Source organism: Siniperca chuatsi, linkage group LG18 (genome assembly GCF_020085105.1).
Source record: "Siniperca chuatsi isolate FFG_IHB_CAS linkage group LG18, ASM2008510v1, whole genome shotgun sequence".
Classification (NCBI taxonomy): domain Eukaryota; kingdom Metazoa; phylum Chordata; class Actinopteri; order Centrarchiformes; family Sinipercidae; genus Siniperca; species Siniperca chuatsi.
The window spans coordinates 21,680,463-21,707,396 of NC_058059.1; the positions used below are offsets into that span (position 1 = coordinate 21,680,463).

Sequence of the window (26,934 nt, forward strand, 5' to 3'; positions counted from 1 at the left end):
ATGCAGCAGTCGTCATAGTGACGGCACTGCCAGATACCTGAGTTGGGTGCTGGCGGGGAGCCCAGACAGAGGAGAGCCAACCTGCTGGGGGGGTAGACTGGGTGAACGCTGCAGAGGACAGACGCTCTTTATTTTTCATCATGCCGAGAAGAAGTGATGCATCTAAAATAGATGACGGTGAGTTGAAGATTAGAGGATTTGTTGGTTTTCTAGGTTATAATGATATAAATTGTGTAGGTCATAATGATGTGTGATGCAGTGTGGTTCATTTTGGAAGAGAAAATTTTTTTCCTGTATTAAAGCAAATTTGCAAGAATAATTTGTGTAGTAAAGCGTACTTTACTTGGTAAATGAACAGAAATTATTTGTCTATTTTGTCATTGATCTTCATGACCACTTACTACTTACAGACTCTATACAACATTATATGCTTTAATGCCAGAGGTGTGGACTCAAGTCATGTGACTTTTGGCCCTTTTCCACAAGCAGAACCTTAACAAAGAGTAACATAGTGTGTAGCCATCATCACTGGTTCAGCTTTTGTTTCCACTGGTCTCCACCCACTGTTGGGCTGAGTTCCTGGAACTAAATTTGAGCACTGCTCAAAAGATGATGGTATCTGTATCAAACAGGACAGCCAATACTTTAACAAGACCGTTCAGCCATGCTCACGGCTCTATGAGGCTCTACTTAGGCACAGCGGTACTTTAAAGGTGCCCTGTAGCGTTTTCTTGTAAACAAAGTTATGTTTACATTCACAAAAACACAGTGTGTCTGTGTGTCCTGGAGGTCAAACAAGCATGTTGAATGCATTTTATTCCTCATAAAACATTTTCAAAGCCGATTTTTATTAAATTTTTTTTTTTGTTTGCGTATATGTTTACTTGCTAGCATTCTTCTTCCCTGCCTTTGCTGCGCCTTGCTGCATATCTTTGCGTGTTACCACCACCTGTAGATCAGTGGAATAGTGTGAAACCATTCTCAGGAATGTGTATCGTGTCACCCACATGTGCATGCAGCCACATGTGTGTACTCATGCATGTGCAAAAGCTAAACAAAAGTGGGGAATCACTAATAGAAAAACAGCTCCATAGTGCTACTAGATGTCAAAAACTCCACACGGCACCTTTAAGCTAAATGCTAAAGTCAGCATGTTAACATGCTCACATTGACACGGCTAACATGCTGATAGTTTAGCATGTTCACCATCTTAATTTAGTGTGCTAACATTTGCTAATTAGCACTAAACACAAGTACAGCTGAGGCTGATGGGAAGGTAGAAGGTATTTGGTCAGAAGCTAAATCTGGAACAAATCCCAGAAGTTCCAGTTCACTTTGGCTCTCTATTTGAGGCGAGGAGGCCATTCAGAGGGCCACCACATGCTGGGGCCATCAAAAACGTGAAAGAAAATGAATATACAGTAACCTTCTATTGTTGTCTGTGCAACAACAGCTGACTTCACTCATCTACCAGACAGCATATAAAAATGATATAATTATAGTTGGTCCCACTGTTGCCTTTTTAATTATGTATATCCAATGTTTGTAGAATACAGTGAAACCACAAGGAACAACCTTGTACCAAAGTCTCACATGGTATAAGTTCAGGTTATGGGAAGTTACTGCAGTGAAAAAGGGCGAGGCTCACAAATTTGAGTCACAAATTTAATGACTTCAGACAAACAAAATGGAAAAAAACAACTTTTAATTAAATCTTTGACTCAAATGACTTAAAAAATTGGATCCCCTCCCAAAGTTCAAAGAGGAAGAAGAGCAGTGACTTGGTTTTGGACTATTTTAGTATTTTTGTATGTGTTGTAAATAACATCTGCTGTGTTTTATAAACACTTTCAAAAACACTATGTTCATATATAAAGTTTAATTGGCTATAAACCACCCAATAGTTGTTGAGATGTTTCAGTGTGGACCATAGTGATCGACCGACTGACCGACTGACCTTGCCATCCCTAGAACCACGCCACTAATGTGGCTAATTAAAATTGGAAACAAGTTGAAAAAATGTAATTGTTTTGAGAAAATAAGATTTTTTGGACTCAATAATAATGACATTACTTTTACTCTTGTCTGTTGAACTGGTTGAATATTTGATTGCGTTGTTTTTTTTTGTGTGTTCTTCCTCAGTTGGGATTGAGATAGACGATGATTTGAGTGACAGTGATGGTGAGTGAATAAAACAGCATTTCCTGGAGCTGATCATTCTTTAAAATTATTATAGTCTAGAGTCTAATCCTTATTTAGACTCTAGTCTAATCTGTGTTTTATTTGGTCTTAATGTAGATGGCGTCACCCAGAGGAGAACGAACAGGAGGCAGGCTGCTGGAAGAGGAGGTGCAAGGGGAAGAGGCCGGGGGAAAAAACCAGCCAGCGACGACGAAGATGAGGATGATGATGAGGATGAAACTCCCAGTAGACGCAGGGGAGCAAACAAGAAGAAGCCCACCAAGAAACGTGGCGGTGGCGATGACGATGAGAGCGAGGATGAGGCTCCCAAGAGGAAGCGAGGAGGAGCAGCCAATAAGAAGAAAGGAGGCAAAGTTCAGGAGAGTGATGAGGAGGACAGCGACGTGCAGAAAGGAAAGAAAGGAAAGAAGGGAGGAGGAAAGAAAGGAGGGAAGGAGGAGGAGGACAGTAAGGGTAAGAAGGGGGATGCCAAAGGGAAGGACAAGGGGAAAGACAAGGACAAGGACAATGACAAGGACAAGAAGAAGAAGAAGAAGGACGACAGGTAGGCCACAGGAAGTTCACTACCCATAAGAAGTCGTTTTACTACTACTGCTAGCTGGAGGGTTTAGTGCTCGTTACACAATATGAGAATGAACAACTTAGAATTATACAATGATACAATGTACAATTTTTAATGCTTTACTATTAGCAAACATTTGACATGTGTTCATCCTCTGGACAGCATGAATGTGCTCAGCAGATTTCACGACAATCTGTGTTTTAGACCATGTGATATCTTGTTGTGATATTTTTGAGGAAGTGTTTTGTCTTAATGGAAAAGTCGGGGCGGGGGGCCATGAATATTCCCAGCAAAATACATGGAAATCTGGTCAGTAGTTTTTCAGAAAACAAAGTTGACATTTTTGGTCTGGTGCTAGCAGAAAACTCATGGATAGGCCAAAATGAAAATGGTTTATCATTTGGGGAGCATGAATATCCACAACAAACTGCATGGCATTTGGTTCAGTAGTTAACAAACTTTGGACCAAAGTGTTGGACCGACGAACAGATCAACCAACATCACCACGCCCACTGCTAACAGGCCAAAATGTATACAAGTGCACAAAAAAAGCTTCTCAAGTATGCTAAGAACAAAATTTGCGATTAGCTACTTTCCTTCCCTGAGGTTCCCAACGCTTTTGGCGCGTGACCCCTCAAAACGAAGCAATGTCTACTTGCGATCCCTCATCACCGACTGCGCATCTATGGGTTTTGACCAACCAGAGTGATTTTTTTAGCCAAGGTAGCAGTGTTGCTCTAGGGATGGCAGAGTCGGTTGGTTGGTCTCGACTGAAACATCTGAAAATAAGTATTGGTTGGATTGCCATGAAATTGTGTTGTTTGTTTGACATTCATGGTTCCCACAGGATGAATCCTTCTGACTTTAGTGATCTCCTGACTTTCCCTCTAGCACCACCATCATCATCAATACTTTGGTGTATGACCTGGAAAACAAATGACATTCCCATCAGCCTCAGCTGTACTTTGTGTTTAGTGCCAATTAGCAGATTCCTCCTCCTCAACTTGTGTTTTTGTTTCGACACACTCACTCACTCCCTTCTCCGCCTTCATCTGCCTTTTCTCCTCCAGTTCATCTGATTCCAACTCGGACTCTGATGAGGAAGAGGAGTCCATGTCAGAGGGAGAGATGGCCCGGCTGATGGAGGAGGTTGAGGAGAAGAAGAAACTGATCGCCAACATCAGGAACAAGCCGTGGAGGATGAAGCGGAGGCTCACGCTCCTAAAGTAACCTCTCACACCTCTCCTGGTTTCCAGCTTGACATAAAAGTTCTTCACCTCAACCCAGAATCACAGAACCATATTTGAATTCTTGACATCACAATCACAATTCGTTTCACATGTGAAAACTTAATCTGACGTCAAAGAGAAAATACTAAATTCCACTTGGCAAATTGGAAATTTTACATGCTCACATTTTGAAAGTCAGCATGTGTTCGCCGATCACGTTTGCTTTGAATTTTACATGTGACACAACTTGTCATCTGAAACTATAAATGTGCTCTTCCATCCAAAACTTTATAATAAATAAAAATAAATATTTGAGTTTGAAATCATTACTCATCTGAAAACTTCACATGGTGTTAATATTTGTTTTTGTCAGTTGTCTGTTTTATTGTCTTCTTCTTGTGGCTCTAGAAGTAAATCATTGTGGAAAAACAGAAACCCAGCTCATTTTATTTGGAATTTATCTCACACGTGACCTTGTTTCTTCACAGGGAGGCTCAAGAATTTGTGGATAAGTTTGAAGGAGCTCTGGGCAAAGGAAAAGGCAGGAAGTGGTATGCATACAAAGTGATGATGACAAAGGTTAGGCACAAAATTCAAACTTTATATCTTTTCTCTGCTTTTTGCTTGTGTGTGTGTGTGTGTGTGTGTGTGTTTTCCTTCTATAATGTTCAGTCTTTGTTGTTGTTTTTTTTTATCCCAGAAATGGATCAAGTTCCAGAGGGATTTTGAGAATTTCAGAACAGCGTGTATCCCCTGGGAGAGGAAGATCAAAGAGGTGGAAAGTAAGTTTGGTTTACAGCACAGTCATAGTGTTTCCCATCTGAACAGCGACTCCTAGTGGACAGATGCTGAGTTTAAAAATCTTCTCAATGTCCTCAGGTCACTTTGGGTCATCTGTGGCGTCTTACTTTATCTTCCTGCGCTGGATGTACGGCATGAACCTGGTCCTTTTTGGTTTCACTTTTGGACTGGTGGTCATCCCCGAGGTGAAACAATGTAGTCCTCTTTCTGAATTAAACAGCTGTAATAAAATCTATTCATAAAGCACGTTTCAAAAGCAAAGCATTAAACATATAGTTAAAAAGACATAGAACTATTTATTATTATTTTACTATCATAAAATGAATGTAAGTCAAAATAATAAATGAACAAAAATCCAATAAAATATAATAATCAAAAGAATCAAGTAAAATCAGGATAAAAGTTTTAAGAAGAAATTCAAAAGATGGCGCTGACTCAGCCAGCTTTATTTTCACAAGTCGCTCCAGAGCCTTGGGGCCCTGATGGCAGGAGGAAAGCTTACCTGGAGAGTGATATTTGAAATTCAGTTCAATAAATGAAAAGTTACTTCATTTATTTATTTATTTTTTCCCAGGTTCTGATGGGCCTTCCCTATGGGTCTATTCCCAGGAAGACTGTACCCAGAGCAGAGCAGGCCACTGCTCAGGACTACTCTGTTCTCATGGACTTCAACGTGAGCTGTGATATAGGATGAAGCTTTTGATGAAATTGTTTTTATTATTCTGCAAAATTCGCAATAAACAACGTTGCTCCACATATCACTGACACAGTATAAGTTACTGTTACTATACTTGAAGTTACTAGCGATAAAGTTACCGATAACTACTACAACACCTATTTAAATATTGACAGGTTCGTTGTCACACTTGCTACAGTAGCTACATATAAACATATGCCACCTGTTTCCCATTATTGAGGCTAACTTACCCTCGGGCAGCAGACGCTCTGTTGATTTCAAATATCAATAGACTTTCCCTTTAACTGTGCAACTAAGGCTTCTAGATGAAATGCGACATATTTTGCAGTTTGCTCTTAACCCCACTTTTTCTTTTTATTTGACCTTTGCTTGACTAGAATGTTCTCTGAGATCTAAACCTGCTTTTCGAGAGTATCCTGGCTAAAATGGCAAATAAACACAGACACTAAACCGAGGAAAGGACAAAGGAAAAAAGTAAATAATGATAGCACCTCTTCTCTTCTCAGGGCTACTGCAAATATTCAGTCCTGTTCTACGGATATTACAACAACCAGAGGACCATCGGCTTGCTGAAGTTCAGGCTGCCTCTGTCCTACCTCATGGTCGGGATCGGCACCTTCGGCTACAGCCTGATGGTCGTGATCCGCACGTGAGTCTGCAGCAGCATGCAAGCCTCGGGGGCTTCATATGTTTGCTTTTCATTAATTTACTGTCAAACAAGTTACCCAAAAATTCTCAGCCAGGCCGCTTCAACTACCCCTGAGCAATGCCAGCATCTTAATACTGTCCCGGGAAAATCATCAAGCTCCAGTTTTGATAATTTGAGTTAATTGATTTGGGAAAAATTGCTGTTTGTTTGATTTGATTTCATTTGAGTTTAAAAATGTGACAAAACAAAGCAAGATACAGGGATAAAACGACTGCGTATATGTGAATCTGCTGTTTAGTGATGCAAATATCGAGATTCATTTCGATAATGTATTATAATGTAAAGTGTAAAGAAGGCTGTTTTGTTTTTTCAGAATGGCCAAGAACGCTGATGTCGGTGGTGGAGACGGAGAGGAAGGAGAGTTCACATTTGCCTGGAAGATGTTCACCAGCTGGGATTACCTCATAGGCAACTCGGAGACCGCTGACAACAAGTACGCCTCCATCACCACCAGCTTCAAGGTAACCATGGCAACCATTTTACAAGAGACACATACTGTATTTTTCAGTACACCTGTAGGTCCATTTGAGCTCACTGCTACACCGCTAACGCAGTCAAGGACAGAGTAAGTTCTCTACTCACTGTAAATCCTCTCTGTTCCTGTTTTGACAAGAACAGGAGTCCATCGTGGATGAGCAGGAGAACCAGAAGGATGAGAACATTCACCTGCGGAGGTTTCTCAGAGTCCTGGCTAACTTCATGATCATCTGCAGCCTCGGCGGCAGCGGATACCTCATCTACTTCGTGGTGAAGAGGTCTCAGGAGTTCGCCAACAGGGACGACCTCAGCTGGTACGAGAAGAACGAGGTAATGATGGTCAGATGGTCAGATACTGATAATGATGTTAATAATGCTGACACTACTACTGCAGTTACTAGTAGTTGCTGCTAAACTACTGCTACTATTACTGCTGGTATTGCAGTACTACCATTATGCCTATTACTAATTCTACTACAAACAGGTTTATAGGACACTAAACAAAGGGAACAAAGTTAAATTCAAATGCAAAAAGGACTCACTTTTGCAAGCTTTCTTACTATAACTACTATTACTAGTTGTACTCCTGCTTCTAGTATTACCATTGCTCACTCTCAACTCAAGGTCCACCTAGCTGCTTGTTCTGGAGCATCTCCACCATATCACATGGTCACCTGTAAACTGAAAAGGTCTCCCCAAAAAAAAGGGTCTACAAACAATCCTACAAACAATTCCCCCATACATATAAGTAATAATGCTAAAGACCTGATTTGCGCATGCTGTGTTTCTGTTTTGTATACCACATAATGCTAAATACTACTACTAAAACATTTACATTAAACATTATCAGGTTACAAATTTAATTTGAAGTCCAAAAACAATATAAAATTGAACGGATTTTTTAAAAAGCCAGTAAATCGGGGCATCCCATACGCGAATTAAACAAGACTAATGCAGTGCTGTAACATACATTTGACAAAACAAACACAGTAAGGGAAAGACTTTCCATCAGGGTACTTTACATGCCGCTCAGCAGAAAAATCTGTAATAATAACAACAGTTAGAAAATGTGTACAAAAAAAACTGAAATAGAAAGACAAATATAGACAAATAAAATGATGTTGTCTGTTGTAATGAAATAGTTATTTGACGTGAAGATGTTATTGGTGATTTTGACTACCGTGGACAGTTGGAGATCATCATGTCTCTGCTGGGTCTGGTGTGTCCTCCTCTGTTTGAGACCATCGCTGAGCTGGAGGACTACCATCCTCGAATCGCCCTCAAGTGGCAGCTGGGACGCATCTTTGCCCTCTTCCTGGGAAACCTCTACACCTTTCTGTTCGCCCTGTTTGACGAGGTCAACACCAAGGTATGATAGCAGTGTGTGTGTGTGTGTGTGTGTCCTCTCTTTCCAAACAGCTGTACAGTTTTCTACCGGTGACCACATTTCCCACAGATGCCCTTAATGATGATAACTTTCAGATAACCCTTCAGACAATCTTGGCACAATATTGGTCTTTTTAACTTCTACATATAAAAGTGCCTCCGCCTTATTTTTGCCCTACTAGTGGCAAAAAGGATGTTGATTAAGTATGGAAATATTGATTGGTTGGCCGTTTGGTCAGTCAGTCAATGTCCATCCATACAATACGTCGGTCCAGAGCCAAATACATGTACTGTATCTTAAAAAAAGATTTTGCTGAAATTTGCTGTAGAATTTCCCCCTGAAACAATACATGAACTTTAGTCCATGACAAGGCATACGAATAAGCAGTTGTTTCAGCGAAACTCATGAATGAATCCTCATATTTTGGCGACCCCCTGACCTTTCCTCTAGTGCCACCCTCGGGCCAGAATGTCACACAGGATATCTCATACATTTTAAACAGTTCTAATTTCTATGACCCCGAGATCTTTTCCTGTTGTGCCAACCTCAGGTTAAATGTTTCTAGCCCCACTCCTGTCTTGTGGATTGTAATGAACATTTTGGCCACTAGGGGTCTCTAGCAAAACTTTATTGACTTTCTTGTTTGTTTGTTTTGTTTTCCAACATCCAATGAGATTCTGCATTTGAGAGGAATTTTAGTAGTATTACCAAGCATTCAGTCTCTCAATCACACGTTTCATTTTTGCAGAACCATAAAATCTTTGATATTTATTTTAGAAAGTGTAGAGAGTTTAGGCTCCGCTCTGCATTGTTTTGTTTTGTGGCTCTGTCTGGAACAGTTGTCATGTTAGCTTTTGATGGATGATCCACTGGACATTCACATAAAAAGACTATTGACTTTGTCTTTTTTGTCTTTTATCTTTGTGCCTTGTAGCTGGAACAAGAGCAGTCCATTAAGAACGCCTCCATCTGGGCCATGAAGGAGTACTACGCCAACTACACACGTCTGGTTAACGACACCAACGCCATAGCACCCCCCATGAACCCTGCTGATGTCATCAGAGGACCCTGCTGGGAGACCGCTGTCGGCATAGTAATGAAAATAAAAAAACTATTTACTTTTTTAGATGACATAGAAACAACACATTTTAGCCACACATTTCTAAATGATTGACATCATGGCATCATTTTCTATTACATCTTGTTAGTAAGCATCACAACTGTTACGCTATGAGGATGATTTGCAATAAATGGAAGAATTATGCAGTTTCCTTCAGTCACCCTTTAGCAAATCACGCATTTCACTTTCATCTTGTTCGTGCACCTCTCTCAAGCCAAAGAATCATATGATTTTCAAATGACTAAAAGATGTTCAGACATCAAAAACCACCAACCATGCTGAGTAATTCTCCATCCCCCCTGTTCAAGATTTCAATCTTATCACTTGAATTTTAAGATTAATTGATTTCTTCAGTCTGTCGGTTTGATTTGAAATGAAGTCTCAATCTTATACTCAATAAACAAAGCTGAAATGGATGTCATGCTGTTAGACAAGCTGGGGCACAAACCCTTATGTCCCCATTTCACTTTCCTGAATTTGCATTGTTCCAGGAGTTTGTGAAGCTGACAGTGTCGGACATCCAGGTGACCTACCTGACCATCCTGATCGGTGACTTTGCAAGAGCCGTCATCGTTCGCTTCCTCAACTACTGCTGGTGCTGGGACCTGGAGGCTGGATTTGTAAGTGTGCCAGCTGAAGCATTTTGTGGTTCAAATTTAATTTAAACTTTTTACCTTGTGTCTAAAGAATAGGCCACAGTTCAGTAAGTAGTGAACTTTTTCTGTGTGCACTGTGACAGCAGTGTCCATACTCAGCAATAGGCCTTTTTCACAGTAAACATTTTGACATGTCACAGTGGGAAAAGCACAGGTGTTACTAATAACATTAACGGTGGCTCTGTTCTGTTCAAGTTTCCCAGTAACCCGTGACAGTGTGACAGTGAGCCAGCATGCACAATACCAAGACCCTGAAACTGAAGAAGCTAAATGGAATTCAGCCATGATTAATTTTATTATTTATGCCTGTGCTTTTCCTACTGTGACATGTCAATATGTCTTCATTGAAGAAGGCAATTATGAGCAATTATTGAGTCTCCATGCTGGCATTATTTAGGTATACATCATTGTTGGTATCATTGTTTCATTGAATTACATTGTGAGCATTTAAAACTCCAGGGTTCACAATATATAATATGAAGGTGTAGAAAATAATTTATTATCTCACTAACTTGTCAATGCTTAGTCATTAGCGCATTCAAATCAAACTAACCCTTTTTTTTATCTTATTTTTTTCCTGATTTTATTAGCTGTAGCTGTGTTCATAAATCTCTGTCTCTATAAATCATGGACTAAGTAGCACAATAGACCTTTTTCACTTTTTGACCAGTTACAGCAGTAAAAGCACAGGTGTAACTAATAACTTTAACGATGGTTCAGTCCCACTACGGATCCCAGTAAGACATTCCAGTGAGTGAGCATCCACAATACCTTCATTTAGGTTACTCCTGGAACTGGCTCACCTGTTACACTTGTGTTTTCCCTGATAACATGTCAACATGTCGGCTGTGAAAAAGCTGTTTGTGGCTTTGAGTGAAATGTGTCAACAACTGGATTGAGCATTTAGCTCAAAGCACTGCTGTCTAACCTCACAGAGCTGCTAGCATGGCTGTAGACTCTCTGTCTTGCTTCATAATTTTCATACATACCATTATTCTTTTTGTTGCAGGTCTAACTTAAATTAACTTACTTGAAATCCAGTTCTCTATCTACTGACCTGGGGACTTATTTCAGAAATCAGAAATACTTTATTGATCCCAGAGGGGAAACTCTTTTGCTACAGCTGCTGTCAGTGCGCACAGGAATAGAAGTTCTAAGCAAATCAAAATATAATACACTATAATACAGGCAAGATAAATTAAGTACAAAGTGGATATAAGTATAAAATTAAAATAAGTGTAAAGTACAAAGTGGATTTACGGGTTGATGATAAGTATGTACGGTATAATAATACAATGTAATAATATAAGTTATAAGTAATAGTGCATGTACTGTCAATTCAACTGTATTATTAAATATAACTATGTTGAATAAGTTTAAACTGCACGTTAAACTTTATCATCAGTAAAGCTTTCAGTAAATAGTAAGTAATCATTGTCTCTGTTCACTTTAAGCCGTCATATGGAGAGTTTGACATCAGTGGTAATGTACTTGGATTGGTCTTCAATCAAGGGATGATCTGGTACAAACTTCATTTTTATACATACACTGCACACGCTCAGTTGCCAGTGTGTTCCTGTGTGTGTGTGAGCTTACATGCATGGGTGCGTGCTGCTGCATGTATCCAGTATAATACATGCATACTGGATACATGGCGATAGATGATATCAATATCAATAAAACTGCCAGTAATATGTTACATGTTGTAGTACATTACATCCAATTATGTTACATCGCATTATGCTATATCATGTGCATCACCTTACTGTGTTACACTGTTTTTATTACATTATTATTATCATATTTTTTGTTGTTTCACATTTCAAATGTTCAATAATGCATAATTACATCATGATACATTATATATTGTTTTGGCTTTTATTTTATTTTATGTTACATTGTGTTCCATTATCTCAGGGTTTCGCAAACTTTGGAGTATGATCTGTTTTTAGAGTTGGAGAGCTTAATAGGAGCTCCAAATGGATTACATACAAGTATTTAAATTTATAATAAATCAAACAAATATCAGTGTATCAAGTGTCGCCAGTTGCCGTGTGTCCAGAAACGTCAGTGTGTGTTGCCCTTTAGTGTTGAAAATGTTTCGCAACCCTTTTTAGTTATCATAAAGTTGAATCTAATCTAATGCCACCCCAAAAAAGATCCCAACCCTAAGGTTAAGAAATTGTGCATTTTGATTGTTGTCTTTTCCCAAAATTCTTCCTGTGATGGCTCATATCTTTGTTCGTAATTTGATCACTGTCATACCATGTTTCATATTAGCATCTATAAGGCTAAACAGCATTTTAAAAGGAAAGCTTTCATATTTAACAATTTGTTACACAACATCTGATCACATTACATGATGTCATGTTCTGGTGTACTTCAGGATGGGTGCGTTTTATGCTCCTGGGCTGGTCGGCATCAACGTGCTCCGCCTCCTCAGCTCTATGTACTATCAGTGTTGGGCTGTAATGGCCACCAATGTCCCCCATGAGAGAGTTTTCAAGGCCTCCAAGTCCAACAACTTCTACATGGGTCTGCTGCTCCTTATCCTCTTCCTCAGTCTGTTACCTGTCGTCTACACCATCATGACCCTGCCACCTTCATTTGACTGCGGACCCTTCAGGTAACAACACATACACAAAACCATCAAGCATAACAAATTATTTAGTTATAGGAGCATAGTTAGAAATGAGCATGTGCAAATACAGACGCACGTTGACCATGCTGGTGTTTGCAGTGGGAAGGTGAAGATGTTTGATGTGATCATGGAGACGATCGACCTGGACCTGCCAGCCTTCATGGGGACGCTCTTCAGCTATGCAGCCAACCCAGGCCTCATCATACCAGCTGTACTGCTCATGGTGTGAGTGTAGAGGAGACACAGTGGATCATACGCATACACACACACACACACACACACTTTAGGCATTGAACCTAAATTAACACTTTAATCTAATCTAAATAAATCCTTTTTAGATTTTTAACCCTACATCTGATTTTGCGTTGAATTTTATTTTTGAGCTTCTGGTCAGTTTTGTCATGTTAACCAATCTTGTATTTTTAAACGGATACACATTTCACATTCACATGTACACACCTCAGGACAACAGAAACGCAAATTAATTGTTGTTGAGGCAGAGTGTGTGTCTAAAAAGGCTGCAAAATAGGGCTGCACGATATGGTAAAAAAAAAATCATATTGCAATTATTTTGATCGATATTACAATTGCAATATGATTCACGATTAGTGGGAATGATCATTTTTGCATCACAATTTTTCACATTTCACATTTTCACTGACAAAACTATTAAAATCATGATGATGTGACATTTGTTGGGGTCTGTACCAAACAAACATGTTCTCTTTCATCGTAGGCCAGGGTATCTCTGCTGCACTAGTACTTCATTATAATTCAGTTTTGTCACACATTTTACCTTTACCTGCAGCTTCTGCTATTTGGATATTGCACTTGGCCATATTGCGATTTTGATAATATTTCGATTAATTGTGCAGCCCTACTGCAAAACTCCCCATGTTCCCTTTGCAGCCACTGAAAAGCTACAAATCCTGTCATTTCTCCTTTACAGACTGGCCATCTATTATCTGAACTCAGTGTCTGAGGCCTACCAAAACTCCAACATGGAGCTGAAGAAGAAGATGCAGATGGTAAGTAGAGAATGGAGATAAAGTACACTGTTCAAAACCTTACACCGCAGTGGGGCGTTGCCACAGAACTGCAGACTGCTGAAATGACAGAATAAATGAGCCAGAATACAAGTGCAGCTTACACTTGCTGCGTGGCTAAAGGGTCATACCTGCACATCTAATGACATTCCTCAGCCTCAGCTGTGCTTTGTGTTCAGTGCTAATTAGCAAATATTAGCATGTTAAAATGCTAAGCCAAGATGGCTACCTTGGTAAACATTTATCTGCTAAACATCAGGATGTTCATATTGGGAGCATGTTAGCATGCTGACGTTAGCATTTAGCTGAAAGGATCGCCGAGCCTAAGCACAGCCTCTCTGAGCTGCTACTCGTACACATGTACAGATCGGCAGCATTTTCCCCTATTTTAGCTCAAAAACTTCACTAAACATACTGTTTAAAGGACAAGTCTGGTGATATTCTATATGTATCTTATTGTCAACAAATCACATGAAAAAACCAAAACCAACAATGAATTGATCCTACTAGTATCGTCTGCGTATCCAAAGACTGATATATCTTAATCCTCTGTGCCATAGAGCTGCATTGGTGTCCAAATATTATTAAAAACACATCAATGAGCCACACTGTTGCACTGGGTGACATGTTCCTGCATTACCATGAACACACACACTGTAGTTTATTTTGACTCAATCACACATACACTTTCCTGCTGTAAATACTCACTTGAGCATTTTGTTGAGCATGTTTGCTAAAAACTACAGTTTCCAGCTGTTTTAGGAAATTTCTGATTTTTAAAAATGAAACTTTATATTTGTGACCTGTTTTTAGAGATTTACGTCTTGAGTGGGAACAAAAGGGCTTGGGGCTGAGCGCCACAGACAGGGTAGGGAAGTCAGAAAGAATTGAGAGACGGACTAACACACTGTTGGTTTTTTTCATCATCTCCCCACTTTTTTTCTGTCCACCACCTCTCTCTCTGTCTCCCTCCATCTCTGTCTGTCCAGGCTCGGGATGAGGAGAAGAACCGAAGGAACAACACGGACAGCACCAACCAGGTCATGAAAGACCTGGAGGACCTGCTGCCGAACCGATCTCTCATCCCCCCCGCTCCTCCACCTCAGCCTGGTCAGTAAACTCCTGAACAGCTGATCGTCCTATGCAGATATATGAAGTAAAATGTTACTAAATGTCTCTATATTAAATAAAATGTCCGTTTTTTGTATTGTAAAGTGTTAAAATAAATACTGAGAAGTATCTGTGTATCTATTACTGATCCAAGGTTTTTCCCCCTATACCATAATGTAAAAATACAATTCCTTCTGGATACCGAACACGTTATTCATGGGTTATTGAATGTTATTCATTCATTGAGGTATTAAGTGTGTGAATTTAAAACAAACATGACTGGAAATCTAGAGATTCAGGTGATTCCTCACTGTCTTTGTCTAAACAGAAAAGACACCAGAGCCAGAAGCAAAGCCAACGAAGACGAAGCCCGGGTCAGCCGGTAAAGGCGTTAACCTGCAGAAAGATGTGGCTCTGGCATCGCCCAACCCCAACGCTCGAGGGCCGGTGAGCCGGCCGCCTGGGCCGAGAGGACAGGGACCAATGCCAGGTCCGGGCGCTGGACGGGGCCGAGGCCGTGGGAGAGGGCCCCCTCCGAGATAACAGTGTGAGAAAATCACATTCCTGCAGGCTGTATTCATCCCTTAGACAATCTCCGTTCATTTCACAGCTGGAGACATAAAGAGGCACAAAAACAAGGTGTTGAGATTGTGGCCCTCACCATCCTTCATAGGCCCTCATATTTCCTTACTGCCATCAACAGTAGTTCAAAGTTTACTGGAGGTCATTTTTGAAAATTGTAACCTATGGTACTGTTTTGCAACACTATGCTGTAAAAACCTCAAGTTTGTCTTGAGTAACTTATGGGTGGGCGATAATATCACGATATTTCAGGGTATTTCCGGGATAATGATATTCTTGGCGATATGACAAAATACTGAAAAATATTTTTGGTTTAAAACTCTCCTTGCGGGATTTTTGGCTCTCCTCATGCTCAACCGGGTGCTTCTGCTTGAGGTGGTGAAATAGGTTTGTTTTATTGCCCCATTTTGTTGTTACAGTCTTCTTGCACTTCTTACATATTACAGTGGTTTGCTGTACATCTGATCTTTTGTAACCAAACCACTTCCGTACTACTGTAGTCGCTCCCCTTTTTGGAACTAACTCCTCCACCGTGGAGCCAGTAGCAATGTTACTTTCGCTTTCAGCCATGCTTGTTGTTGCTGTGCGTAATGGTATGACATCATTACGTCTGAATATGATTTTTTATTAAGTCATATTCATATTAAAAATGATACCGATACTATCATTAACAATACGATATGGCACACCCCTAGCAGACACTGGGTTTTTATTAATCTTGTACGTTATGTTAACTCACACATTTTATGCTCACACTGTATAAGATCAATTGACCGGCCACAACGTGGGTGCTCACACTGAACGTAAGCACGGAACCCCTTTGTCCAGTGACAATTCCAGTAAAGTTAATTCAAACAAGACGACAGCATCCTCCACAATGCTGACAAAAAGAGAGGAAAGCATTACTTTGTGTAAGAAGAAAAAAAGAAAAATATAGCGCGGTAAAGTGCAGGAAGATGCAGACAGTATATCCAAGTTCAGTTTTACATCACAGCACAGTCTCAGTCAGGACTACAGGTTTAGCACAGCATGTAAAATACTACTCCAAAATTTCTGACATGCCAGAAGTCCAACCGATAGTCCGACAGCCAGATCATTGATCATTCAGGCAAATAATGTGGCGTCATGACCCCCCTCAAACTGCACGTCCAACGACAACCGATCTGGCAGACATTCTAAAATGAGTTAATCCGCACAGCGTCTGCCCGGCTTAATGGGACCAAGCTGGACTACAAGTTGGGCCCTTTTGGACAAAATTAGGACCCAAGTGGGATATCTGTTGGTTACCACATTGTCTTAACTTGGGTTGCCTGGGGTTTACCATTGGTGAGTGTCTCAAATTTATTACACTAGCATTACCATGGTCACTTAAAACATTAATTTCTGATTGGCTGGTAGGTGTCTGTTAAATTCGTATATCAGGACAGCTTGGTCAACGTTCCGAATCAGTGCTCATTGTATATTAAATTGTAGGTAACCATAGCAACAGTACTTCTGATAAGCTAAGTAAGTAAGATAGAGATCGGTTCATCCCAAAGGAAATTTCCGTGCCCAAGATACTCAGTATACATTGGAGCGTGAAAGTTCGTTCTGGGAAACAATAGTTTGACAACAAAACAACTACTCAGAGGCTTTTTCTGGAGCTTTCAACCGCATCTCACAGTCTTTCTCAGCGGATGGAATTTTCTCAGTTGTCATTATCACCACCCATATATGACCATCTGTTACCATGTGACCAAAGTTCCTTACTTAGGTCATGTGAGGACTGAGCTATCTCCATGGCAACTCAGCAAACAATTCTTCTGAGGAAGAAAGTGAGATGCAGTTTAACGCTCCAGAAAAAGTTAGTAAGTGGCCCTTGATTCTTTGTTTTTTGTCAAGCTCTGTATAAATTGTATACACAGTATTTCTAGTAAAATAAAATAAAATAAAATTTGATACAATATAATAATATTATAACATTTGTCTTATCATCCTCGGGCCTATGTAGGACCAGTAACAGATTGCTCACATGCTCCCCACTTGTAGTCCCAATAGAAATCTTCATGTGCAGACACACATGGAGCCCATATGGTGCTGACAGGCATATCATTATAGATTGCTCAAATGGAGCTCAAATGTCTTTTACTAACCTGTGTGGGACCTAACTGGAATATGTTGCCTGGGTCACTGACATGTTTGAAAGTTCTGTGACTTGACTCAGTGAATGATAGAACACATTTCCAAAAAGAGAACAATTTTCTCATTGAGCTTTGAACTCATGAACCACAGGAAACATGATGACTTTACTGTTCGGATGTGTCCAGACGCACTGTTAACGTAAATAGAAGAGGGCATATTGGCTATTCTTAATTTAATGTCAGTACGTAAATAATGTCAATTAATTTATAATGTCGAGCATATTTTCATGCTGTTATAATGTGATGATTTTGAAGATATTGGCCTCACTGTCTCATCCATCTACCACTGAGTCTGTTCATGTGCTGCAGGTAAACACAAAGTGTGATCATATCTGATGTCTCAGTTATTGATTTCAATAACTGAAACATCTGTGCTTTTTTATTTTCTCTTACATTTACACTGACTTTGTAAATCATGGTTTGATTCCGACTTTGCAATAAAATTTTAAATCTTTTAATAACATCTTTGTAGCGGCTCAGTTTATATCCATTTTCTAAATTGGATTTTATCCTACTTTGTTTTAGTTAAGTTTTCATTTACTTTATTTTAGTTTAGTTATTTGCTTGAAACCACAGAAAGGGGGCAAACTGAGAGATCGACCAAGTGAAAAAAGATTAGTCAATAAGAAAAAAAAGATTTTGAATTTAGAATTTGTCCCCAACAGTTCCTAACATTTCTGTTCAGTTTGTTGGATTTCTTGTGTGTTATTCTGCCACTTTACAAGAGTGCTCCACCGATTTAGCATTGCACTCCTGTAACATTGTCAGAGTCATGATGGACAGTTGCAGCAGAACCAGATGTCGTCTTTTTTTTATTCCACACATTCTTCTCTTCTGTCAAAACCTGGCACCTACATTACCCACAATGCAACTCGACAGATCAGTTGGAGATTCGGGTGTGTTATGCTAGTAGTGGCTAATGTAGTCTCGAGGCGCTAGCCACAAGCAGAGATGAGGAGCGGGCTACAGAGGTCAAATTTGTAGTCTTAGTACCAAAAGTAGTACCCAACCGACACTGCCTCAAGTGACATCACTTGAGGAACTTTATCAGAGTTTGCGCAGCTCCCTCTGCAGCCACAAAAGACTTTATACAACGTGTGTAACATCAGTTGAGTTTCCCTTGAGCAGTATCAGCTCAAAAGAACAGGATGTGGAACATCAGTCACCTTCATCTTAGTTGTCACTGTTCCCTGCGTGTCTGTGTGAATGATAAGTCGTTTGAATAAAGGGTGTAGCACTTACGAATTTACAAGTCTGTACAGAAGAGTCACCCAACCAGTCAGAAGTGCCTGAACCTCGGACTGTCCCCTCTCAGGAATGTTGTGTTGTCTCGCAGGAATGTTGTCCTCTGCAGGTGAAGACAAACCTGCCTGAAAATCATCTGCACAGAGATGGGTGGAGACACTGCAGAGTGAGTTAAATACTGTGACTAACACCCGAGATCTACAAACTGTAAGTAACCGTGAAGACCGTCTCCAGTAGCACAGGTGAGTTTTGTGGTTTAAATTTTTGGTTTTGTTTAAATGTGAACAAGAAATATTTAAATCACCTTAAATTATTATTATTATTATTATTATTGTTATTTTCCTTTCTCCCTCTACAGCAAAGCGTTTTTGTTTCTGGTTTGAACTTTCCAGCCAAGTAAACATGTCCATGTTCAAGAAATTCTTCAACAATGTCGTCCATGACAGAGACCCCAAAGACGACCCTGCCACAGTGAGTATCAGATCACCTAGGAACAACTAGTCATGAGGAGAATACACCTGTTGTTGGCTAACTGCAGTTTTGTTTAACATATAATGTTAATCCATTTTTTTTTTTTTTTGCAATTTTAATCACATTTTTCTTGAGGTGAATGAGTTCCAAAGACAACAAGCATATATGCAATAAGCATATATCAAAAATCATCCTCAAAACAGAAAATTCTTGGTGGTTTGTAAGAGCCAGAGTTAGTAAAACATCTGTATTTCTGGCTGTTGTTCTAGGCGAAGGGTAAGCCGAAACCTAAGTATTATGGAACAGTCAACCCGTATCCGAACTTCAGTGCCAGCAATGATTCTTCCCTTCTTCAAAGCGGCATTAAAAGTAAAGGTGCGTGTGCTCACTCAAGTTATCTTAAAAATGACCTTTTTACAATTTAAACATGGTTATTGTTTTCTCTATGAATGACAGGAAAAAGCTCATTAAAAGCCTTTTTGAACTGGAAGCCAGCCAAGCTGCTCCTCTGGTTTTCATCATTTTAAAGTACTTAGGAGTTTTTTTTAAAGACACAAATCTTCTTTCAACACTCCACCTTCCTGACCTAGAGGCTATGCTCTAAGTGCTTTAAAGAAAGTAATGTAAAGTACAACTTGTCCCTCACAGGAGTGGACGAGGATGTGATCATTTCAATCCTGGTGAAGAGAAGCAACGAGCAGAGACAGAAAATCAAAGCAGTTTATGAAGCGTCCACTGGGGCGGTGAGTATTTCATTTCTCATGAAGACAGAGTGCTGCATGGTCAAATAATAATGAAACAGCAATGAGCCAAAAAAGCAAAAAGTTTAAGTCGGGAAAAATATTGAAACATGAAATGTGAAGCAAACCTCCGTCTGACCTCACTATGCAAAGTGTTTTGAGCTTTTACGGATCTGCAACAATTTTCAATCCAGATCCTCTTCATTAGAATTAAAGCTGCTATTGCAGTTCTTATTTTCTCATTTCAACCCACTGGCATTGTATACGTTGTTTACCTGTTTTATTTGAGAGTTCCTTTGTTGTATTCTTACTCTTCACATTATTTTGCTTATTTCCCCTTAAAGCAAGACTATGTAACTTTTGAAAGAAGAAATAAAAAATCTTCCTTTTACAAAAGAATAGTTAAATTCACAAGTAATGAAAGACTCAATACACTCAGGAGTTTTGCTGCTACAACCTTGCTTGGTCTGGCATAACCAGTATTATGGCTAGTTAGCAAATTTTGCCATGTAACTGACATTACTGAGTCAGTTTGTCTTCTCTATTTGTTACACTACATTTTAGCAAGCCCTAGATGAACATTGCACTGGTTTAAATAAAGTTTAAAAAGAAACTGGTTTTATCACAAAAGTAAACAACAAGTAAACACGCCACACCAGCCACCAGAAGACATGATTGTTGTTTCGTTCTTGTGGTCCCGTTCCACTCGCTTTCAGACATAACGTGACAACGGCACCACTGCGCTCAGAAACCCATTATTTCCTATTGCTTGTGCCGCACCACGACGGCTTTTCTCAGTACAGCGCCGAACCCAGCAGCGAGCGCAGCTCAAATCGCGTTGTGTCTGAAAAGGCCTTCAGTCAGGTCACCTGATGATGACATTTTTAAAGCAACTGACTCAAGAGAATCTTGGGAAATGAAGAGAAACTGAATGTGTCATTATCCTGTAATTACTACTTGTGTCCACAGTGGTCGCTGTTCAGCAAAAGTTATATAGTCTTGCTTTAAAGCCGGTATATGTAGAATTTGAACATTTCCCACTAGGGTGTGCCAAAGTGGTAGTATCAAAAAAGGCACTGTGGCTGATGAGATAACCGTCACATCACCAGAAACAACCACACACACATAATGGCTTTCATTTCATCTGCAGCAGTCGCCCGGGCCACACCGCCTACCTCTACGTAAGCGTGACGGCTACCTCGCTAAACAGCTGCGGCTCGCACGTGTGGTGTCCAAACAGACAGCCTTGCTGCTGCAGCGCTGCTACTGCCAGCCCTATCTTTCTACACTGAGTTTGCCTTTGACAATGGCCATCAAGAATGTTTCATTTCATTTCATTATAAATTTAATTTAGATTTAGTTTAGATAGAAAATGAAGGGATTCTGTCCACAATGTTAAAAACATTTTTTTACGGCAAACATCTAGATGGCGAGCCGCTGCAGCCGCTCCTGAGCATGCCGTGCTGCTCAGGTGGGCGGTGTGGCCCGGGCTCAGTCCATTTTGAAATGCCATGATTATAATTAACAGTATTCATGCCTTCGTGTGACTGCTCCCTGTGTCTTACAGAAGCTGGATAAAGCTCTGAAGTCGGCTCTCAGGTCAGATTTAGAGGAGGTCTGTCTGGCTCTGCTTATGACACCCGCTCACTTTGATGCCTACCAGCTCAGGAAGGCCACAAAGGTAAATATCACCGGTTTATGTACTAAATATCAGAGGAGGACTGTTTTAGATTTGGTCTAGAATTTGCTCTATTCTAACAGGGTCTGGGCACAGATGACAAAGTCCTGGTTGAGATTCTGGCAACAAGATCAAACCAAGAGATTCGAGAGATCAAGAGGGTCTTCAAAGAAGGTTTGTTCTGATTCAGTGCAGTCACTCTTTTACTTGGTGGTGTAAATGCTGAGCTCTGAGTTCTTGATCCTTTTACCTAACATCTTAGGACACGCTTTAGTGTCTCCAGTGCATGCAGCAGTAGAATAACACTGAATTCCTACACAGTGCAGCACTGTAATCACCCAGTCATGAGGATTTTAAGCCTCTAAACAGCAGCTATAACCACTGCAGTCATACTCTGTTCCATTATGTTATTGCAAGTCTGCTATCTTTGTGCTGAAATGCTCTTTGTCCCTCAGAGTACAAAACAGAGCTGGAGGACGTTATTATGAATGAGACCAGCGGTGACTTCACCATGGCCCTCCTGGCCATGTTGAAAGCTAACAAAGATGAGAGCACTGAGGTCGACATGGCTATGGCCAAAAGGGACGCAGAGGTAAAATCAGGAAAATCAACTTTTAAAGGATAAAGGATCGTTACTCTACTATTTTTCTTACTGTCAACAACAACAAAAACATTAGCCAAAACTACTTTTTGACTTCCCTACAGAGGGAACCCCAAGCCCACTGGTTCCTAATGAAGACAAAAATCTTAAACTTGGGTCACAAGTGCATGGTTTAATTTTAACAAAAGAAGAAAAGTAATTTCTTAAACAGCTGGACACTGTAGTTTTTAGCAAACGTTACTCAATCAGGAACTAAAGTAATTGGGGACTACTTTCAGCAGCGGATTAATACACAATTTGCTGCGCTAGTGAGTATTTACAGCAGCAGGACGGTGTGTGTGGGATTGAGTCAAAATAAACTACAGTGCGTGTGTTCATGGTAATGACGGAACATGTCACCCAGTGCAACAGTGTGGCTCACTGATGTGTTTTTAATAGTTTTTTGGACAATAATGGAGCTCTATGGCACAGACGAATAAAACATATCAGGCTTTGAAAACTCAGACAATACTTGTGAATGGGATCAATTGTTGACAAGAAGAAAAATATAGAATACCACCAGACTTATCCTTTAATGGTTACTGTTTTGTGCCTGTAGATTCTGTTTGAGGCAGGTGAGAATACCAAAGGAGTCAAAGTTTCTGCTTTCATCGACATCCTCACCACGCGGAGCGGCCTGCAGCTCTCTAAGAGTGAGTGCTTGAAATGTGTGAATGCTTCAGCCGTTAGGTTTGACTCAACAGCCAATTACTTCACTTCAAAGTGAACACACACACCTGGACAAACAGGTAGAACAACACTCTTGCAGCTAACAGGTGGAACACACCCAGCAGTGTAGGAACAATTGAGAGCAATGTCGGCCTCTTTATCATCCATGGAGGCCATGGCTTGCTCATTTTAAGGAAAATGGAAAAACAGTTGTACCCTGGATGAGGTAACAGATACATTTAAGATTTCTTGAAGGTTTATTTAAGCATGCATACTCTTTCAACATGGAGATGCTCCATTTACAAGATCATTTCTTTATGCTGTATACATATCTCTGAATGAAATGTCTAAAAACAAGCTTCAGTTTATGTTTTCCGTTTAGAGCCGTTGTTGTGTACAGTAACAGCCCTCTAACTGCAAAATTGCTGTTGTTTTTGTCTTTTGTAGTACAGCTCAATGTTTATTTGGTCACTTAGGGTATGATGTCTGGAAGTTCATGTCTAAAGATCCTTTCAAACCAGCTGTTTTTTAAATTCCAGAAATGTTTGTTTCGTTAATACCTGTTGTTTGTCTGTTTATCTGCTAGCATTCCAGCAATATGCCTCCGTCAGTGACATCACATTACCTAAAGCCCTGGAAATGGAGCTGAGCGGAGACATTGAAGACTGCCTCCTTGACATTGGTAAGGAGGATTTCATCATTTCTTTCCTGATTTTGATCAGATTTGGTTTCACTCTTCATGAATAAGGAGTTCTCTTGAGTTTTGCAGTACACGCAGAACAAATTTTAAAGTTCCAGAAAACCATTTTCTGAATCGGCTTCTAACTGTGAGCAATGGTGTTCCACAGGAACACAAAATGTTCTGCCACAGTTAGAACACTTTTGGTTATTTCACATGAGAGATTTCCGTATTTGTGTTGTTTGTTTTTTTTTTGTCTGTGCTTCCCTCACTGGTTTTGAAGTGGCAGGGCTTAGTTGGAAAAGGGTGATCTCTGTGCACCAATCAGGATTTAGCAATATATGATATATATAACAGCTGCGGGTTGTTTGCTTATGTTGCTAAACCACTGTCAATCAAATTTGATCAAACCACACCTTCAGTCTTGCAGCAGATTAGCTGAGTTTTTTTGTTTTAATCTCTTAATAAATAATAACTAAGGATGTTTTAATCCAAACTTTAGCTTTGATTGTTGCACATCCGGTAATGAATATTGGATGGATGGGTTGATGATTGACATTGTCATACTTAAGAACCAGTGCTAGCTGGACTAAAGGGGCTTAAACTCTCCAAAACACAAATTAACATAATTTCACTATTAAGTCTCAGTCAGGGACTGCAAAAAAACAACAACAAAAAAAACAACCTTAAATGCAAATTAAAAACATAGTTTGCAGCTGAACAAGCGTAAGTGAAGAGTAGTACATGAACAGATTTGAACACTGGATAGACCCGATCCCAGCGATACTATCTGCACATTCTAGTCTCCAGCGTGTGGCACAGGGGCATCATGACCTCACACACTTTGAGATCTAAGATCGCCTAAAGCCTTGTATGGACTGAACATAAAACTTCACAAGATGAACTATAACACAGCAGCATCTGGTCTTTTTTTTGTGTGTGTGTCTTTGACGTTTAGTGAAATGTGCCTGGAACATGCCGGCTTTCTTCGCTGAGAAGCTCCATCTGGCTATGAAGGTGTGTGTGAATATCTCCTTCTCTCGCTCACCATGTCAGAGTGCATATGTGTGTGTGTGTGTGTGTGTGTGTGTGTGTGTGTGTGTGTGTGTGTCACTTTTCCCACACACATTCTCTGCTGAGTGAAGTTTCCATTTTCAGATTTTGCTTACAGTAACTTAAACCTTTTAAACCTTAAAGGCATAGTTCGAGTTTTTGGGTAAATGCTCTATTTTTCTGACTTAACTCAGAGAGACACGTGGTCATGATGTCTTAATTGTCGTATCAATGTTGTGTCAATTGAAAAGTCTGCCATAATATGTTGCATTCACATGCAAATGATATGTGTAAGCTGTCTTTACTAATCAGAAGTTAGCTTGTAAATGAATCCCTGCTTTGCAGCTGACTGTAAATGTCATATTTTGGAGCAAAACACTGCTTAGCTGTAGTGATTGCTTATGCAACCGACCATACGCAGACGTCGTGCTGTATGTAGCAATGGTACTTAACTTTACCCGATATTATACAAATACTGAATGAGAACACTTAACTAAACTACAGTGTGTAGTAAGCCTGCAGAGCGAGGCAATTTGCATGCCCTCATGCTTCCTACCTGTTGAGCGATCGAGCCTCTGCTCCGTTCTCACAGGGCCCCGGCACACATGAGAAGGCACTGATCAGGGTGCTGGTGAGCCGCTCTGAGGTCGACCTGAAGAAGATCGTGGAGGAATACAAGGCCATGTATAACATTAGCCTGCAGGAGGACATACTGGTAATACCTTTACGAATTTTCCTGAATGGCTGCCTTTATGTTGTGTTGTTCACTCATTCAGTACAGACACAAATGACAATATAGTATCAGAGTATTTCAGCTGACCACATCTTTGTCTCTGTTTCACAGAAAGACACCAAGGGACATTTTCGGGATGTCCTGCTTGCACTGTGTGGAGCTCAGTGAAATTCTGTTGTAAGCACTTTAGTGGAAATCAAGGCCACAGAAATTTCACATCTTTCAAATTTTATCACGCATAACGTGACAAATCCGAGTTGATGTTATCCCATCAGCAATAATAACCATCCCCTTTCTTTCTGTTGTCTGGTGTTTCTCTTTTTGCTTTCATGTGTTGTTTTTCTTTTTATATTTTACAATCAATCCACCTGCAGGCTACGTCTGTCTACTTGCGTATTGAGTTGTAATTCACAACATGGTTTATTATCATAAGTTAGAAAAAGATGTGCAAGGGGAGGAAGAGGAGGAAGATGGAGCAGGAAAAAAGTCAAACTTGAACGTTTGGATGGAAAATCACAAACAAGCGGGACAGCAGGAAATTTATTTAATTTGAAATAAATGCAACAACATATCCCCTGAGTCTTTGACACAGAACCACTGTCAAAGCCTCTTGGGAGCTGTAGTTGTTTAATGTTAACCAAATAAAAAATTAAATAAAATGGTCTTGGTTATTTTTGTTTAACATGAGGTGTTCAAATTATACTGTCCAATACACTAGTAGATAGTTTGGAAGCCCATTTCCATCAGGAAATGACCATTTCCAAGGGATCAATAAAAATGAAAATACTCGAGGAAAGTCAGCATTGTGAGATACTTGTAAAAATGTTTGAGTCTGAATTATGAGATAGTCTGGACTTTTTAAGTTAAGTCATACCCATAAAAGCTACAAATTCATATATTGCAAGTAAAAATTATGAAATATGAAGTCAAATGTGATTTATTAAAGAAAAGATTATGAGATACGTCATAGTTTTGAGAGAATAAAAATATTAGACAATATGGGTTGAAATTTAGACTTAAGACAAAATTATGAGATAGCAAGTAAATATTTTGATATTTTAAGTCGAAATCGTGACTTAAGTGTCTTATAATGTGGATTTTGTGTCTAATTTTCTTGTTATAGCTGTATCGCACGTGCATAGGTCTACAGCTGCTTTTATCTGGATCAACGTGCAAATTTATATAATAAATATAATTTTATATCCATGGTAATAGCACAGGTATGTCTTTGTGAAACTTTTTCGTTTCTTGTAACCAAATAATCGCAATTGTGGCCAAAGAAGTATTTGTATTTTTTTACGTGATTATTGTTTAGGATGTTTAAAGGCTATGTCTAATATCCTTGTTTATATTTGGAAACTAGACTGTAATTAACATGATTTATGGATTGGGTTATATATAAAATAAAGATATAGTCTCTTTTGCAATTATCCTTATGACACTGCATTATTTTACCTGCTCTGTGCCCTAGATTAGAACCAATCCAGTCCTTTTTACCAGTTTTAATATCTTTAAAGCGGCAATAGGCCTTCAACCCATAAAAGGCAGTTTTCCACTTGCCAAAATGTGATTGCAGCATCTACCTTGTCACTGAAAGGTTATTTAGGCCTCAAAATGACTTGATTTC

General features: G+C 39.7%; 2 protein-coding genes across 3 annotated transcripts; both read left to right on the forward strand.

The window, feature by feature from the left end:
- On the forward strand, positions 1 to 18,869 carry tmc2a (transmembrane channel-like 2a). 2 transcript variants are annotated; one of them, XM_044174585.1, is made up of 21 exons: positions 1 to 177; positions 2,143 to 2,181; positions 2,299 to 2,746; positions 3,835 to 3,990; positions 4,482 to 4,572; positions 4,694 to 4,775; positions 4,873 to 4,979; positions 5,369 to 5,467; positions 5,998 to 6,140; positions 6,514 to 6,661; positions 6,819 to 7,007; positions 7,867 to 8,046; positions 8,999 to 9,157; positions 9,676 to 9,804; positions 11,295 to 11,362; positions 12,227 to 12,466; positions 12,581 to 12,706; positions 13,431 to 13,509; positions 14,517 to 14,637; positions 14,966 to 15,184; positions 18,736 to 18,869. In XM_044174585.1, the coding sequence occupies exons 1-20, from the start codon at positions 141 to 143 to the stop codon at positions 15,178 to 15,180; spliced, it is 2,856 nt and encodes a 951-aa protein (XP_044030520.1). In that variant the 5' UTR covers positions 1 to 140; the 3' UTR covers positions 15,181 to 15,184; positions 18,736 to 18,869. The 2 variants fall into 2 exon arrangements, with proteins under 2 accessions (XP_044030520.1, XP_044030519.1); XM_044174584.1 differs by lacking the exon at positions 18,736 to 18,869 and having other exon boundaries at positions 14,966 to 17,862.
- On the forward strand, positions 18,749 to 26,524 carry LOC122865749 (annexin A1-like). Its single transcript, XM_044174586.1, has 12 exons — positions 18,749 to 18,886; positions 19,003 to 19,115; positions 19,385 to 19,490; positions 19,764 to 19,858; positions 21,423 to 21,536; positions 21,617 to 21,707; positions 21,989 to 22,125; positions 22,733 to 22,826; positions 23,429 to 23,524; positions 24,480 to 24,538; positions 25,167 to 25,289; positions 25,419 to 26,524. Exons 2-12 carry the CDS (start codon positions 19,047 to 19,049, stop codon positions 25,473 to 25,475), a joined length of 1,041 nt encoding a protein of 346 aa, XP_044030521.1. The 5' UTR covers positions 18,749 to 18,886; positions 19,003 to 19,046; the 3' UTR covers positions 25,476 to 26,524.
- Positions 26,525 to 26,934: the final 410 nt, after the last annotated feature.